Source organism: Eulemur rufifrons, chromosome 11, assembly GCF_041146395.1.
Source record: "Eulemur rufifrons isolate Redbay chromosome 11, OSU_ERuf_1, whole genome shotgun sequence".
NCBI classification, from domain to species: domain Eukaryota; kingdom Metazoa; phylum Chordata; class Mammalia; order Primates; family Lemuridae; genus Eulemur; species Eulemur rufifrons.
In genome coordinates this window covers 3281806-3299818 of record NC_090993.1, presented here as the reverse complement: position 1 = coordinate 3299818, position 18013 = coordinate 3281806, and the positions used below count along the sequence as shown (strand labels likewise).

Below are 18013 nucleotides of genomic sequence, written 5' to 3'. Positions count from 1 at the left end.
CACACTGGTGATATTGTATGGGTCACTCTCTGGTTTCCACCAAAGAGCATGGAGGAAAAAGTATGTTCTAGTTTATCAAAGATTCTAGTTAGTGGAATGTTACATGGATTACCTGGTTTCAAAGAACACTTGGTACTTCCAAGTGTCAGAAAGGTACTTCCGTATCTGATGGTCCCCTGGGCTCACAGATCTGAAAGGTGGTCACCATCTTGGTGATGCTCAGACCTGCTACTGATCTAATTCTCCGTGATAAACCATGGAGTCACTCTCACGCCTTCACAATTTCCTCCTTGATCAACATGGGGTCAAAGCCCACTCCTCAGAGCATGGAATTTGAGGGAGAAGAGCCTTTAGTCCTGTGGGCACTTTGGGGACATGGTAGCCCATACTGCCACTCTACCATTAGCAATGGGCTCATTCAGCCAGGTGGGGCATGGGTGTTGAGGCGGGAAGGGGAGCAGGAAAAGTACAGGTGTTTCACCTTTTCCTGCGTCTGACCCTATAATCTATGGTTGGAAGAGCCACCTGAATCCATAGGTCAAATCTGCAATGATTCCTTAATCCCCACCAGCCCGTTGCGCCATTATGAGGAAGGACCCTTCCACAGACCAGCGTGTTCGGAGGTCAGGACAGTGGCATTCACCTGAATCTCACCTGCTTGAACTGGACGGTGATGACCATGTGGGACCGGCTGCTACTGGCGTTCATGTTGGTGGAAGCCGTGGTCCTTATTTTTGTCCCTTGTTCCATCAGTCTTTCAATTTGCGTGTAGTTCTCGCAAGGCACCGACGTCAGACCTTCCACGTAAAAGCCCAGCTGGTGATCCTCCCTTACTTTGAGCCCACCGGGTTTTTTGGTTCTAGACAGCAAATCTCTTACCTGTGGAAAAAGGAGTAAATACGGTAAACTTCAGGAAGACAGGGAATTTTGTTGACCTCATTGCGGTATCTCTGCCTACACTACAGCAGGTGTTCAATAACTATTTATTGGATGAATAAAAAGTACATTTCCGTAGGGACTTCATAATTTAGCTAAGTAAGGAGTAGGGAAATGACAAGACAAGATAGAGAATCCTGTTGTAATGATTGACACAAGCATATTTAAAATCTTTTTAAACTTACTTTTAGAAATGCAGTTTTATTGTTTTCAAGTATGTACCTAGAGCTCTCCGACAACACTGGGATTCCCCATGGGTGGGATCCTGTCTTTTTGCCGTAGATCCTGACGCTGACACTCGGCGTCTGACGAATGCTTGTTGAGTGCGCGTTGTGACCAGCACTAGGCTAACAAATAATGTTTAATGCACTGCGTGTTGGAGCCTGGGGGAAACTGCTTTTGTAACATGATAAAACATTTGAGTAGTATCCACAGTTGTCTGCCTATAGATAGGTGCCGCTAAAGCTTTCATGCTTGAACACATTGTTCTCTTATTAACAAATATTCTCCTAGCCATCTTGTTAACTCTTATTGCATTAGCAACTCTTCTGTGGATAATATGAAAATAAACCATCCTAGCTTCTTTCTGAATTATCACAAATTTTGTATTGCAAAGTAACGAAGTGGCCAAAACATAGAGTGTGGAGACAGAGGGACATAAGACGAAGCTGGAGACGTAGGCAGGGCTGATGGCCAAGGCCAGGGAAAAGTAAAAGAGGTGACTGGGAGTCCATGATGTTTATTAAGCTGCAGTCACTCAGATTTGTGTGTCAGAAAATATAATCTCTGTTACCTGTTCGTTGTAAATTTCCAGCATACTGAATGTAACCTGTACAGAGAAGAGCACAAAGTGAATATTCTCTTGAAACAGTCACCTTTGAAAAAACAGTGATATGGAAACAACAGACATGTCAATAAAGGGAAAAGCTAATATTGAATACAGTGAGGATCTATTTTAACATGCAATTTGAAGTTCTCAAATAATTTTGCTGATGTGGGGGAAGTTCTTAACATAAATTAGATACAAAAAGTATGTGTGTGTTTTAGTCTCGATTGGGAACAGAAAAAGGTGATTCTTTAATGCTCATACCCCAATCTGAACATATGTAGAAGAGAAGAGGGGTCTTTACTGTGCTTTTGGAATATTGCTAGCCAAGCTGGCGCCTCCTAAGCAGGATTGGGGAGATCTGAATGGCTTTAGTCTACAGAAAAGGCTTTAAGATACTGACGTTTTGCCACACTCAACCCATAAAAAAGCTGGCTTTTCTGTGATGAGTCTTGCCAGTTGAGCCTCGTGGCCCTAGAGCTTCCCACTAGTTTCAGAGGATCTCGTGTTCAAAAATGAACAAACAGACAAGGATTAGCAGGCAGGGAAGGCCTGCAATATAAATGAGAGATGAAAACAAACAAGTAGAAAAAAGGAACTCAACTCAGACAAAACTGACCATGCAGAGAGTAAAAGAAAACATTTTTAAAAGCCCTATCATTAATAGCCCCAGAGAGATAAATACTTATATCTATGAAAAGATAGGATGCCATTAAAAAGGAACAAAGAGTAAGAAGAAGTTTTTGTAAATCAAATTTATCAGTGACGGCCAAAATAAAAATGTAGAAGTGATAAAATACAGTTGAGGGAATCCTCTAAAATGCAGAATAAAAAGAACAAGAAATGGAAAATAGGTGGTAAAAGATAATAAAATTAAAACATATTTGCATGAGAGGTTGAAAATCCAATTAGTAGAAGTTCTAGAAAGGGAAAGCAGAAGAAACAGAGGGAAGAAAATTATAAAAGAAATAATAAAAGTTTCCCAGAATGGAGAAAAGACTCACATTAAGACATGTCAGAACATCAGGGATAAGAGAAGATCCCAAAAGCTGTGAGTGGGAAACTGACCATCCAAAAAGATCAAGTGCAAAGAACTGGGAAGCAGAATGGCAGCTGACTTCTCAGCTGTGACATTGGAACTTAAAGGATAATGGAATAATGTCTTCAATATTCTCAGAGATCTAGAATTTTATTCTGAGTAAATGTCAATTGAATGTGGAGGGAGGAAAAGATATTTTCAGCTGTGCAAAGGATGCAAAAAACGCATCCTTGATGTACCTTTTCTGAGGAGGTTGCAGCGAAAGGAGAGAGTTAACCAAGAAAGAGGAAAACGTTGGATGTAGGAGCCAGGGGAGCCCGCCAAGAAGGTGGCAGTAAGGGTCCAGAATGACAGTTTTGTAGTAGAGCTGGAGAAGCACCGCTCCAACTGTGGCAGGAGAATAGAAGACTCCTGCTGAAGGAGACCCCAAAAATAATGGAACCAAAAGGCTTGAGTATATGGAAAAATAATGTCCATAGGCATGTGACAGTGACTTGGAGCATTTAGAAAGATTCATAGAAAAGTAAACATAATTTAAAAAGGCAACTAAAAATTCCAAGAAAAAGTGTAGAAGGGAAATATGAACTAACAGTTGGTTCAGCAGTGAACTATATATTTGTACAACTGAAATGCTAGTAACTATTGATGCAGCCAAGTTTTATAATATGCATGATCCTAAATGCAGGGGGTATGTAGGAGAAAAAGTATTGTGGTTGGGAGTGTTAGTGTGGCAGAGTGAAATTCTCTTCTACCGTGGTGGAAAGATAGCAGACAATGTCTGAAATTGCTTTTCAAGAAGAGAAAAACCAACATTATTTTAAAATATGGAGACAGATACCAGGGCAAACAGCTAACTAATTGAGGATAGTAACCATGAGCAGTCACAGGGAGGGGGAAGAGGATGTTCAGGAGACTGGTGGTTTCCATTATAGGCCTTTTCCTGTGCTATTAGAAGGTTTTGTTTTGTTTTGTTTTGTTTTGAAAACAACTTTATTGAGATGTAATTCACATATAGTATGGTTCGGCCATTTAAAGTGTACAACCAGTGGTTCTGAGTATATTCACAGAGCTGTGCAGCTATCCGCATACATCCCCTACATCTTAAATCTAGAACATTCCATCGCCCCTCCAAAAAAACACATTGGCAGTCACTCCCTCTTCTCTGCTTTCTCCCCTCTCTGCTGTCTCCCAGGCCCGCACGCTCGAAGCAACCACTAATCTGCTTTCTGCCTCTATAGATTTGCCTATCCTGGAAATTTTATATAAATGAGATCATACAACATTGTGTGTGTGTGTGGGGGGGGGGGGAGGATGTTCTTTCTTTTTTGTTCTTTTTTAGAAATGAGGTCTGGCTTTGTCACCTAGGCTTAGAGGACCGTGGTGCAATCACAGCTTACTGTAACCTCCAATTTGTGGGCTCAAGAAATCCTCCTGCCTTAGCCTCCCGAGTAGCTGGGACTACGAGTGCATGCCACCATGCCCGGCTAATTTTTTTATTTTTTGTAGAGATAGGTCTCGCTATGTTGCTCAGGCTGGTCTTGAACTCCTGGCCTCAGGCGATCCCCCTGCCTTGGCCTCCCAAAGTGTTAGAATGATAGGCATAAGCTACTGCACTGCCCTTTTTCCTTTCCTTTTCCTTTCCTTTCTTTTTTTTTTTTTTTTCTTTTTGCATGAGCCTCCTGAGTAGCTGGATTACAGGCATGGGCCACTGTACCCACCTCTAGCTTCTTTCACTTGGCGTAATGTATTCAGGACTTATCTGTGTTGTAGCATGTGTCAGAATTTCACTCCTTTTTAAGGCTGAATAGTAGTTCATTGTATGGATATACCACATTTGTTCATCAGTTCGTGGATACTTGGGTTGTTTCCACTTTTTGGCTATTGCAAACATGCTGCCATGAAATATTCATGTACAAGTTTTTGTGTGGACGCATGCTTGCCTTTCTCTTGAGTATTTGAGTTTTCAGTCTATGCTTGTGTCTGGGTGTGGTGGCTCACACCTGCAGTCCCAGCTTCGGGGGCCTGAGGAGGGAAAATCACTTGAGCCCAGGAGTTTGAGACTGCAATGGGCTGTGATCACGCCAGGGCTCTCCAGCCTGGGCGACAGAGTGAGACCATCTCTAAAAAAATAAATTTAAAAAACTATACTTGTATTCTTTTGAAAATACTTTAATTAAAAAATTAGAACTATTTTAATTGAAAATTAGAATGTTGATGGTATTTAGATGAGGAGACTGAATAAATCCTGTTCTCTAACTTGAACACATTACCTTTAAAATCTGAAAAATAATTACGATAAAAAATAATGCCCTGTTGAATTTTCATAACACCAGTTTAAACTATTCTGCCATGTGAGAAAGCAGCAACTTAGACTGTGCTTACAGGTATTTGTTGACACTGTGCTTTCATGTTTTAAAGCTAATTATGTTGTTCCACTCCGTCTTGAAAATGTCACCAGCCTTCAGCAAATTTATAATCGTCTTGGGCCTTCTATGCTAGGGCAAGTAAGAAGCTATGCCATATATAAGAAAAAAGTAAGAAACAAAGTAACATTCTTTATTTAGAAATAAAAACAAATTAAGATGAGAACACACCCACAACCTTGGTAGAAGAGGGCAGCAGAGAAAACCATGAACTTGAGTCAGCTAAAACTTTGATTTATAAACCTCAATAATGATCCCTCGTGAGCGCTGGCAATTAAAATGTCTGCTTCCGTGATACCTGCAGTGCTTTTAAAAATATCTCCTTGGATTTGTCTCCATAGAACGAGAAAAATTCAACATCTTATTTAGCTACAACATGATCTTGTAATCACACGAACATTTTGGTATGGAAAACTCACATTCTCCTAAAATAGAGATGCTAGTAACTTCCATTTGGAGAAGGGGTCCAGAATGCAAAAGTTACAGCTCCCCCAAGAAGGGACTCGAGAGCACATACCTGGTATTCTTGATTTTTCTCCTGCTTCTCGATCGCTTGAAAGAGCTCCTCGCACACATTGGGAATAATGCCCTTGTTGGCACCAAACCCAATCATGGAATAGCTTTTCCCAGAGCCAGTTTGGCCATAGGCCAGGAGAGTAGCGTTATAGCCTTGCCAAGCGCTGTCCAGAATCCCCCTGCCAAGGTCCCGGAAAACATCTCTCTGGAAAGAAGATCCGCAGGTGTCATGTCCGGCACAGGCCAGTGGCATGCACAGTTACGCTTCCTGACTTTTCTCAGAACTCTTAAAATCTAATATCCTGGTTTTCATAAGTTCCACCTTCCTATCACATGATCTATTTGAAACACAACTCAGCTGCTGGCTTAGAAACAGTGGGGGAAAACTGGAAACCAAAAATGGGTTTGTCAGTGTGGAAAATACGGACCATTTACATGCATGGATCCTGTTACCAGATATATTTTGAACTGGCTAGTATCCATCAAGAATGAATTTGCGTATTTCACAGCCCTGCCAAAAACGTGGGTTAGGTCTTTAAAATTATGCAACTAGACAAAAAAGTTACTGGCACCAAGGTAATGAGACCAAAATGCTTTCTACTTCTTTATTCCTTAAAGCAAATAATAGCATCACAAAATACCCACAGTAAGTTTAGCCGGTGAGAGCTGGTGAGCTTTTTTTTTCACGCGACATAGTGGTTCTGAAGCGTTTAACTCTCTCACACACACACACACACACACACACACACGTGCACGCCCCCCCCCCCTGCTTTTTTTTTTTAAGTGGAAGAGAGAGATGCTCATGCCCATGGTTGCTTGAAAGGGAGGACACGTGACCCGGCTCCTTTTATCATCAGGGCCATGGCCAAGTTTCAGTTTCACTGATTGTTCTCTATTGTTTTAGTGTTGTACATTTCATTAGTTACTTTTTATTTTTCTTTTTTTTATTATTTCAGCATTTTGTGTGGGTACAAAAGATTAGGTTACGTATATTGCTCTTACCCCTCCACCCCCTATTTTTCTTTTTTCTTCTTCTGCTTGTTTTGTGTTTCATTGGCTCTTCTTTTTCTAAATTCTTAAGTAGAAGCTTAGAATATTGATGTGAGATTGTTCTTCTCTGATAAAAACTTTCACGCTATAAAAGTTCTTGTAAGCCCGATTTGAGATGCATCCCACAGATTTGGATAGGTCTTTCAATGTTCGTTGAGTTCAAAATATTTTCTAATTTCCCTTGGGGGTTTCTTCCTTGACCAATGGATTATTTAGAAGTCTGTTATTTCCCAAATACTTGTGAATTTTCTAAATATCTTTGTTATTCCTTTCTAGTTTAATTCCAGTGTGGTCAGAGAACATACTTTGTACGACCTCGGTCATCTTAGGTTTATTGAGATGAGTTTTATGATCTGGAATATAATATGATCTATTGTGATGAAGGTTCCACGTGTGCTTGAAAAGGACATGTAGTGTCACGGTCAGGTGTGGAATGGTGGGTGTGTTCTGTGATAGGACCGTCAGTTAGGTTGATGGTGTTTGTTCTGGTCTTCTATAATCTTACTGATTGTTTTATCAACTACTGAGATAGGAATGTTAAAATCACTAAACACAATTAAAGATTTGTCTAATTCTCTTTCCATTTCTATCAGATTTTGCTACGTGCCCTTTCAGGTTCAGTTATTAGGTGCATACGCATTCAGGCTGATGATGTCTTAACGAAGTGATGCCTTCGTCATCAGGTAATGTTCCTTGTGCTGAGGCCTACTCCACATGAAGTGAACGTAGCTTCTCTGGTTTTTTATTTCTTAGTATACACAAGATATCTATTTATTTATTTTTAAACCTTTTTTTGTAGACGGAGATAGTTGGATCTTGTTTTTTTTTCTGTCTAATCTGACAATCTTTGCCTTTTAATGGGCATGTTCAGACTATTTATATTTAACGTAATAATTGATATGGTTGGCATTAAATCTGTCTTGCTGTGTGTATTCTACTTATTCCATCTCCTCTTTCTTTTCCTGCCTTTGCCCTGCCATGCTGGGAATTCAGAATGTTTCCTAATTCCACTTCCTTACAATTGACTCCTTAGTTAGCCATATTTGTATTGTTGATTTATTTATTTTTGATTGCTGTGGGGCAGCAGTTCTTCAAGTGCATTCCAGGGTTCCTGAGATCCTTTCAGGGGGGTTGTAAAGTGAGCATTACTTTTGTGATAATATTACTGTTTGTCTTTTTTCACTCTCATTCTCTCACGAGTAGAGCTGGCCAGGGGCTACATGACACGTGATTTTCTAAGAGATTATACGCAGGGCAGAGAATCCAGCTGTCGTTTATGAAGCCAGACAAGACAGAGATTTGGAAATATGTTAAACAATGCCATTCTCTTCAGTATCGGATAACAAAATCATTTTTTTTAATAAAAATGTTACATTATGTATGTTAACTAGTAATGGACATTTAATATGCTTTGATTAATATATATTTAAAATCCCTCAGTGTACTAGTATCCTAGGACTGCAGTGACAGAGTACCACAAATTGTGTGGCTTAGAACAACAGAAATTTAGTCTCTCAAGTTTCGGAGGCTGGAAGTCTGAAATACTGGTGTTGGGAGAGTTGGTTCCTTCTGGAGGCTCTCAGGGAAAATCTGTTCCATGTCTCTCTCATGGCTTGTGGCAGCTGCTGGCATTGCTGGACTTCCCAACTGCATCACTCCGATCTCTGCCTTCACATGGGGCTCTACTTACATGTCTCTGTGTCACTTAGTTCTGCGTTGAAGGACACCAGTCATACTGGTCTAAAGGCCCACGGCATGCCAGGATGTTCTCACTTTTACTAATTACATGTGCAAGGACACCCTTTGCAAATAAGGTCACGGTCTGAGGTTCTGGGAAGGACGTGAATTTGGGGGAACAATTGGACCCAATACACTCTGTTTTAATTCCTAACACAGTGAATAATGATAGATATAACCCATATAACCCTCTTTTGGGGCCCTCAAGCATTTAAAAATTTTATAAAGAAGGCTTGGACCAAAAAGGTTGAGAACCTACTGTTTTAGGCTTACAGTGTAGTTCTTTAATTTAAAATAGTTTATCTTCAAATGATATCACTTTACACATAGTATAAAATTTTAATTTTTTTCTACAATCCACACACCATGAAGTAGTGTAAGACTTGAAAACAATGTACTTCCTTCACCTCTCTCTTTTTTTGGTGTTATTATTTTATTTCTATTTGTTATAAACCCTAAAACACATTATTTTTGCTTTGACAATCAATGACATTTTAAAGAGATTCAAAATCAGAAAAATATCATTGGTTTGGTTTGGAATTCTAGATTGAGAATTTCTTTTGAGTTTTTACAGGTATCTCTCCATCGTCTTACGGTTTGCATTGTTCTGACAATATATCTGCTGCTGTCCTTGTTGTTCTTCAGTCTTTTCTCTCTTGTTTTCAACATTTTTCTCTTTATCACTGGCTTGTAGCTAATTTGTTTCCTTTTATTTTTTTTTTTCCTTTTTTTTTTTTAATTTTACAGAATCAAAGAGTCTAACAGTATATCTTGTTAGATACAGTATGTCCTCATAATGTATACATTATTTCTTGTACAATGATATGAAATAATATGGGAAATATTCATGATAAATTATTAAGTGAACAGTGCAAGTTAAAAACAATAGTTTCATATTTTTTTCCCCACCCCCCCTTTCCCGAGTCAGCACCTTCAAGTGTTACCACTCCCCAAACGGTGCGCAATGCACTCATTGTGTAGGCATACCCCCATCCCCTCCCCCACCCCCCACCTCAGTCTGATGTCCAATTGGTGTCGTTTCCAGATTTGTATTTAGGTGATGATCAAGGAAACCAATTTTCTGGTGAGTACATGTGATGCTTGTTTTTCCATTCTTGGGATACTTCACTTAATATAATGGGTTCCAACTCTCTCCAGGAGAACCATAGAGATGTCGTTGTTTCCTTTTAATAGAATTAGGGCATATGGGTTGAATTCTGTTACATGATGAAGTCTGGGCTTTTGTACCCATCACCTGCATAGTGTAGATTGTACCCATAGGTGACTTTTTACCCCCCTCCCCCACTGCCTTCCTCTGCTTTGAGTCTCCAATGTAGCAATTTAATTAAAATGGGACTTACTGTGATTTTCCTCATCTTTATCCATTACATTATTCTTTATTTAGGACTCATTAAGCTGCTTGGATCTGTGTGTTTCTGGTTTCTACGAAATTTGGAAAAATTTTAGCCATCATTTCTTCGTGTATTTTATGCCCCTCCTTACTCTTTCTGTGACTTAATTACATGTATGCTTGAGATTGTGCCACAGGTCACTGAGGCTCTGTTCGTAACCTCCCCCTGCTTTTTCTCACTGTTCCTCTTTCCTGCCTACTTGTCGTTCAACACTCGGCCTAAGCACCATCGCCTTTATGAAATCACTCCCCAAATACCTTCTGTCCAGATTGAAATATCTGCCTCACGTTTGTACCTTACTGTATCCCACCCATATTCTTATCATAGAACATGTAACATTTGAATGAGCTTATTTGCTTGTCTTCCCAAACCAAATGGAAAGCAACTTTAATGATATATGATAAATGTTCAGTAAAACAGAAGTTCTCAAATGCTGAGTGCCTAACAAGATTTGCTTATTTTGCTTAGTTCAAAGAGGCCAAAAAAAAAGGACTTGACTGCCCTTCTTTTTTAAAGTACGTCAGTACATTGGCAAATCCACTGATTTGAGTGTCTAAAAAGTACTTAAGCAACAGCTGCCTTGTTTTGGACCTTGCATTCAGCATGAAAAAGGAATAAACGTAAAGTCAAACTTACATTGAAGCATATATTTATCCTTGCATAAAAAATTATTGTATCATTATACTATGAACATGTCATCAAACAAAAACAAAACCAAACCCCCAAAAATCTGGCATTGAAATTGTGTTTCGAAACAATTTACCTGGCCTGCAAATTGACTACTAGGATCAGCGGAAATAAGGACACCGTCTTTATCCTTTTGAAATCCATTGTGAGACCAATATGCCAGGTCAAATGTAAACGTCTTCACATGCTCTGGGTTCTTAGGGTCCTGTATAGTGGTGGTGGTTCTGGAATGCATGGAAATCACACATTTGCTCCCAGAATTCTTCTCTCTCTATAGTCAAATTACAAATTCGGAGTCAATCATTACAGTGTTTCTCTGTTATTCGAGTTGTTTTGCATGTCTTTACACGTAAGAAATTAAGCCAGGAACTCGGCACTAGGTTTGTTCTCTAATTGTCGTTACTCTCAGCAGCTGCTACAGGCTGTTCCTATGGGCCTCAGAATGGTGCCTCAGAATGCGAGAAAGCCTCATTTTCTGAGAAAAGCTGGCTCCCTAACACACAGCTGTGCTATTAGCAGTAACTACAGCAGGGGAGAGAACTGACTTTCAGCGTAACGATTCTATTCTCCAGTGAAACTAGTGAAAAATTATCCATGAGAATAAAAACCACCATTTCAAAGCTTGGCAAATGGTCCTGAGGGCAAATATCAAGGGAAGAAACATCTATTTAAGAAAATACACCAGAATTTGGTCATAAAAGAGCCCGTGGTATTTGAAGCAAGACTATTCCCTTTCTATCCACTGCCAGCTCCGCGAGGTGGAGACCACCCCAGACTGTTAGAGCCAATAATTAACGGGCGCCTTCCCTGCTCCCGATCCCAGCGGGAAGGCCAGGACAGCAGCATTTCTCATTCTGCCTCCATCTACCCATTGCTGAGGCCAAGTCCTCGGTTAGTTGGCGGGGTAGCCCTCTTCCACCCAGCTCCCATTCATGGAACAGAGACTCGACTTTGGTTGCGACCTGACCACCCTCGCCCCGGGTCCTGAGATGCTGATTCCACTCCAGGAGAGACAAGCTGAGAGGACCTCAGCCTCTGTCTCCACTGAGTGCTCAGCTCCTACAGGAGGGGAGTCACTCAGAGCAGCTTGCTCTTGTCCACACATCCAACTCTAGAGTCTGGTTGAGAGATTTTTCCTGGGGTGATAAACAGGCCATAAAACCCATGTTGGCCAACGTCTCTTTCCAAAGGAACTGATTTTTTCTCTTGCACCAAAGCTTGGGGAAATTCAAGCCTAAGGATGCGCTCAAGAACAGTTGAGGTTGTGATGATGGGCAACTGGGAAGAAAGTCAAGACACAGGTAGAATTGTTCGCCCTCTAATTTGCAGGGGTAAACTGGGGAATAAGCTAGCAGGATGGTATCCTCCTGGGGCCAAAAATACCAAACACTGGTCTCAGAAACTATTCCCTTAGAGGAAACGGAATCTGATTGGATTAGTTTTTAAAGCAATTTATGCCCCAGGACATTGTTGAAAACAACAATCAGCCAGAAAATAGTGAAGTTTAACAGCTGGGCATGATGAAGGAAAGAGAGGAAGGGAGCCCTACCGAAACCAGTTACCCAGGGTGGCTGGCGCAGACCCAAAGCTGTGCGTCTCTAAGGAGTAACAGAGGGGTGGGGGGTGATAGAAGGGGGGGTATTAGACTTCACTAAAATAATCCCACCCATCACTAAACAAACCTGGAAATAAAAACAAGCCACATAGAGTTGGGAGGCAGTATTGCGGGGATTGTGTTCAAGTAACCCGTATTTGACTTAATAATGGCCCCAAAGTGCAAGAGTACTGTGTCTAATTTATAAAGTAAACTTTATCATAGGTCTGTATGTATAGGAAAAAATACAGTGTATGTAGGGTTTGGTACTATCCATGGTTTCAGGAATCCACTGGAGATCTTAGAATGTATCCCCTGTGGACAGAGGGGGGCTACTGTACCTTTAAATTATCTCTTTCCTCCTTTCTGCATCTTCTTTCTTCCTTCTTGCCATTCTAGTCTAAGCTAATAAGCTTCGGTGGTGAACTTTAATAAAAAGTAATCTCTTTGTAAAGGAGCCTAGGGGTTGTAAATATCTGTTTGAGTGCCTACTCCTATAGATCCTTATTATTTGCTTAAAACTTGTAGTTAGTTACTCTAGCAATATTAGAGGCCAATGAAAAAAGACTCCTGGAATAACCACTTTCAGTGTTGTTGAAGGTCAAGTTATAAAATGGTTTTATTTCTTCACTCTTTTGGTGGGGGGCAGGGCAAAGCATTTAACTTACTGGTCACAAGTTAATTCTTTGACATTTTTTGACCAGTTGCTTAAGAAACCATGCCACTTTAGAAGCCTTAAATGGCTGCTACACTTAATGTTATCTAGTTATACACATAAGCTATCTAATTTTATAGCTATCTAATCATATAGTTGCCTGGCTGCTGAAGTATTTCCCACGGTATAAATGAATGTAAAGGCACAGAACAGAACTGATACCAACTGGAAATACGCAAAACAATCCTGACGGATGAGAGAGTAAAAACAGCAAGTTGTCCAAGGGGGGAAGACGACCTCATACAAGGTGGTCACTACGCTGTGGCCCATTCAGGGGCAGTTGGCCATTGCATTTTGCTCCGTCTCGCATGCCCTTAACCATATTTTACTGATCCCTTATAGTCATCTCAAACGCTTCTATCTAGATCAAGGAAGCCTTCAAGATCTATCCGGGCAGAATTAACTATACCTGATCTTTCTCTGGGTATATTGTTTACCTTACAGCTACGACGGTAACTAGCTTACTCAATAAAAGATTGTTTAGTAAATTGAATTGTGTAAGAGACTGTATGCTGCCAGAGAACGAAGGCTTTTCTGCTGTGTTCTCAGTATCTAGTGCAGTGTTTGCAGTAGACGGTTAAAAGTTTGCTTAATGGATCACCTGTTCAGAATGACCTTAAAATTTAACCAATGCACTGATAAAGTTACACAGCTGCTAACAAGGTCCACGAACGAGTACAATTCACGTGTTATCCTAAAATGTTGCAGTAACACATTTTAATGAGCAGTGGTTTTCTTTAAAGCCATATAAATAATTTATACATAAGTACATAAATTCACTTAAAATATATAAAAGTTCATTTAAAGCTGGCAACTTGTTTGCTTATGAGCTGCTTTTATGGGGGAAAATACATCTATTAAAAACAGGTACCACGTATCTATATGCACCAAATTCCATTGGTTCAAAAAATTATTACCGTGACAGTACATTTCTCATCAATTTTTTTTATTGTGCTACTTGCGCAAAGGAATGAAATTGTTTACTAAATTATGTTTAGAGCTTTAAATTATTCATTTAACAAGTTCATATAAATAAGTTTAATATTCCATAAATGACAAGCAGCTTAAATACAAGTTCGATAGCTATCATTAAAAAATTAATAAAATCAAAAGTCCAGTTTAACAAGGCAACGTGACACCATCACTAACCTGGCTGAACGGCCGCACTCGCACTGCTACCTTGACTCTGTCGCCACTTGGCACAGGCAGTTTCATCACCTTCCCACTATCCATATTGTTATTTAGTAGAAAAATAATGCAGAAAAAGCACACTGCTTACACTTCACATTAAAACATTAAAAGCTTAGCCAACAGAAGCAGCTTGTTTCTGGACGATGAATTATTGAGGGTCCATTCATTACACACTATCAATTACCTGTTAAATTATTTTACAACACTTATTTATTGATGAACGTTACAGCCCACATCAAGTAGCGTCACTTAACTGCGCAGTTGTACTGCAGAGAACAGGGTGTTTTTGTTTTTCTTTTCCACGTCTACTCACACTCTCCCCATCCTCAATAATCTGTGCCTGAGGTCCTGTGATTGCTTGTCAGTTTTAAAACCTGAATATTAAGGTATCTCTGTGATTCAGTAGCGAGCTCTTTCAAGCAGTGTTACAATAAAATTTGTACAGACTCCCCATCCTGTCAATACTAAGCACACACGAGGTGCACCCAATAGCCATAAAGCAGATCTATTTAACATTTCCCTTCCTTCTCAAACCCATTTATGAGGTTGCTAGTGAGCAGTGAACCGGTCAATCTAACCTGGATAATTAGTCTCTGAATAATTAAGAGACTTTAGAGCTAAATACCCTTTAAGATTGCTGAACAAGAAATGCCAACGTTATAGTTAACCAATGCATTACTTAGAAAATTACTCATTTGAGGTAGATTACACAAAATTTGTGAAACTACATGTCCATAATTCAGTTTCAACATAGCAACAGCTCAAAACAAAAAAAACACATTTTATGATTAGAAATCTTAATCACAGAATGAAAGTGCATAAATTATAAAATGGCAACTTTAGAGAAAGAGAATGGGATCAATGCCTACTAGCATATAAAAATCATTATTAAAACAGAAATCCCCTTTCAAAAATCTAACAGACACAAACTACTGTGGAGTATACACTTTATTTAACATTGCAATAATAAGCCATATTTACATATTATATAAATGTATGAAGTCTTAGTATAAAATAGAAAAAACTGCCTGGACTAAAAGAATCACACTCCATATGGAGTTACTTTACTTATTAAAGACCTCCTGTTTACAAAAATTTACAATAATTTATATAAATTATTTTCTTCCAAATTCAATGACTTTTAATAATCCACACTATTCTGATGACTTTACAAATAGGGGTACATTAAAAACTTAAAAAAAATTACAGCATTTTTCTGCGCAAAACTTGCTTTGGAAAGGAAGATAGTTTCTTTCTGTTCCTTCCAAGAGCCTTTCCTGTTACTTCTGCAGTTTTTCTTGGTTTGCTCTTTACTGCCTCAACTGGGCTTGCCAAGGGAGAAATCAGTTTAATTTCTATTGGAGGAGGTGACCAAGAACTTTCTGTTTCTATGTTTCTGAAAAAAAGATACAATCAAGTAAGAACAAACATATTATAAAATATAACTGACTTCCCCACATTTTCCAAGAAACCTTAGGGATTACCTGGCCTAATGCTTTCATTTTATAAAAGAGGTAATGGTTTCGAGAAGTCAAACTTTAAGTTATATAAAGCTAATGAGAGGCAGAGTTAAGGTTTCATGTAAGGGATTTGTCCTTACTGATTTGGATATTTAAAAACAATAATCGTTGAACTTTCCTTTAAGCGTTTTGTATGTATTATTATTGTTGGACTATAAAGATGGGTCGAGCACTAGCAGGCAGTCCAGGGCACGAGAGCTCAGCAGGCTCAGGGTGCACATCAGAAATGGCAATTCTCAAAAACCAGCAATTATCAAATATGTATAATTTCACAAACATGAGTTTTCCAAATAGATGCAAAGCCAATTTGTATGTAAACAGTGATATTAATTATGGTCAATAGTGTCTCTAAAATAAGGTAACATGGATTCACTTGTACTGTTATTAAATTCAGGCATGCCTAAGCGCACAGCATGAACAAAAAATATTGTGTAACAAATATATCTGAAATGGAGTTATTTTCCCATGGATGCAGTTTTATTACTAATAGTAAAATAACAGCAAGATTTCTAAGTATTTTTTTTTATGAATAGTTACCTATCTTTACCAATAAAAACGGTGAACCATCCCACTTCCCTCCCCCACCCACTGCAAAACGAGAAAGATCCATTGGTTACGCTAAACTGCCCCCACCCACCCACCCTTCTTTAAAAAGGATGAATGGGCTTTCACGCTATATGGAGAAATCCACCTTCAGCAGTAAAATCTAACAGTGCCCTGCCAGTGCTCGTAAATGTCTCTAAGAATTACCCTTTTCTGATGAGCTTAATTTCCCTTTTAAAATTAAGTCTTCTCAAATCTAATTTTGAGAAACAAACGGCTAAAAACTATATAGAAAAGGTCATACCTGCTTGCTGCTTTTGTTTTTGTAGTCCTCATTCTTTTTGCTTTTTGTTTTCCCACAGTTTCTACTGATTGAGAATCATCTTCCTATGGGTTAAAATTTTAAAAAGATGTATCTTAAGTAATTAAACATTTAAGTCTAAACTTAAAGGCTCTATCCTGAGTCAAGGAATACAATGCCAAACACTGCTAATGAATTCAAACTAAGTCTGAAATTGACTCCTTTTCTTATATTTTTTAGTAAAAACCTTAGTTATGTTGGACTGCTCTTGATTCCTCATTTTTACAATTCAGCTGATCTCCAAATTGTCGTCAGTTTTATTTTTGAATGTTTCCACTGTCCACCGCCCTTCTGTTCTCATTGTCTTTGTGCAGACGCCACTCAGGGGTGGGGAACCTGAAGCCTTCCGATTTCAAGATTGTTCTTTTTTATGCACCAAAGGAGGCAAGAAAAGCTTGCTCTTTCTCTGCTGCACCCCTTTTAATAAAAAGACTTGTTCTGTAAAATTTGGATTCAGTCAAAAGGCTGCACTTAAGGATCTAGAAGGCCACAGGTCCCACACCCCTGGGAGTTTGTGAACATTCCCCTCCACCCGCCATTGCCGTGCTTCCGGGCCTTTGCATCTGCTGTTTGCCCTGCCAGGAATGCCCGTCTCCTCTACCTTCTGCCTATAGCGGTATTTGGGTATAAATAATTCTTATCATGATGTGAAACAATCATTTGTTTTTGTTCAATTAAACTGTTAGTGCCTAAAAGACAAGGAATTTGCCTGAATTATTTTTGTGCAAGCCTTTGTCCTTGCATATAGTAATTGACTCATGGCAGATAATTCAATGCATGTTTATGAATTAATGTTTATAAATATAAGGGACTCACAATCCCTGACCTGTTCTTATTTTAGGGTTATGTTCAATTAGGTGACAGAATCTGAAACACTGTCTTTCCAAGGGTGTTCTGTGACCTATGTCTCAAATAAACTCATCCAGGTAATTCTGATGGGTACTGGAATCTAAAACCTTTCCCCAACAGATAATGTAAACTGTAACTGACAGTAATATGTCATCAGTAACATACCACAGATCTTTCTGAAAGATAGGATCAATCAAAGGTGTAGACAAGATAATTTTGAGCTTTTGGTATAAAGGGTTATCTTTAAAGAAACTTATTTAGGACATAGTTGCTTGAAAAAGTAAATAAGATTTAAAATTATTAAAAATTTAGATAAAATTAATTTTACTTAATAAAACATTTGAAATAAAAAGCATGCTTTAACAAAGATACAAATAAAACCACGCATTCCTTACCAGTTCATCCACAAGCCTGGATGTACTGGATGTATTTTTTCGCCTGGTCCTCAAAGCAGGAGGTGGGGAGACAAGCTGGGAAGATGGATCTGAAACGAATTCTTTCAGCTGCACAGGAGTCTCTATTTTTTTAGCTAAAGTTGAAAAAAACAAAACAGAATGCTGTACATATATATATATAAAAAATAAATTTATAAAATAAATATACATATAAAAACA

General features: G+C 38.9%; 2 protein-coding genes across 4 annotated transcripts in view; both read right to left on the bottom strand.

Moving 5' to 3' along the window:
* Positions 1–14228, bottom strand: part of LOC138393391 (kinesin-like protein KIF28P) — a 38775-nt gene extending 24547 nt beyond the window's left edge. Inside the window, exons 1-5 of one of the 3 annotated variants that reach the window (XM_069484528.1) lie at positions 14085–14228; positions 10703–10897; positions 5742–5945; positions 1730–1765; positions 655–879 (exon numbers count right to left, since the gene is read on the bottom strand). In XM_069484528.1, coding sequence (XP_069340629.1) covers positions 655–879; positions 1730–1765; positions 5742–5945; positions 10703–10897; positions 14085–14168 — 744 coding nt within the window. In that variant the 5' untranslated portion in view covers positions 14169–14228. Of the gene's footprint in view, positions 1–654; positions 880–1729; positions 1766–5741; positions 6143–10702; positions 10898–14084 lie in introns of those variants that run through there. The other 2 variants (XM_069484529.1, XM_069484530.1) reach the window with 2 other exon arrangements.
* A 1085-nt stretch (positions 14229–15313) lies between these two features.
* The window catches only part of AHCTF1 (AT-hook containing transcription factor 1), a 70465-nt gene continuing 67765 nt past the window's right edge, over positions 15314–18013 (bottom strand). The window contains exons 34-36 of the mRNA XM_069484527.1: positions 17795–17928; positions 16494–16576; positions 15314–15522 (exon numbers count right to left, since the gene is read on the bottom strand). Coding sequence (XP_069340628.1) covers positions 15330–15522; positions 16494–16576; positions 17795–17928 — 410 coding nt within the window. The 3' untranslated portion in view covers positions 15314–15329. The remainder of the gene's footprint in view (positions 15523–16493; positions 16577–17794; positions 17929–18013) is intronic.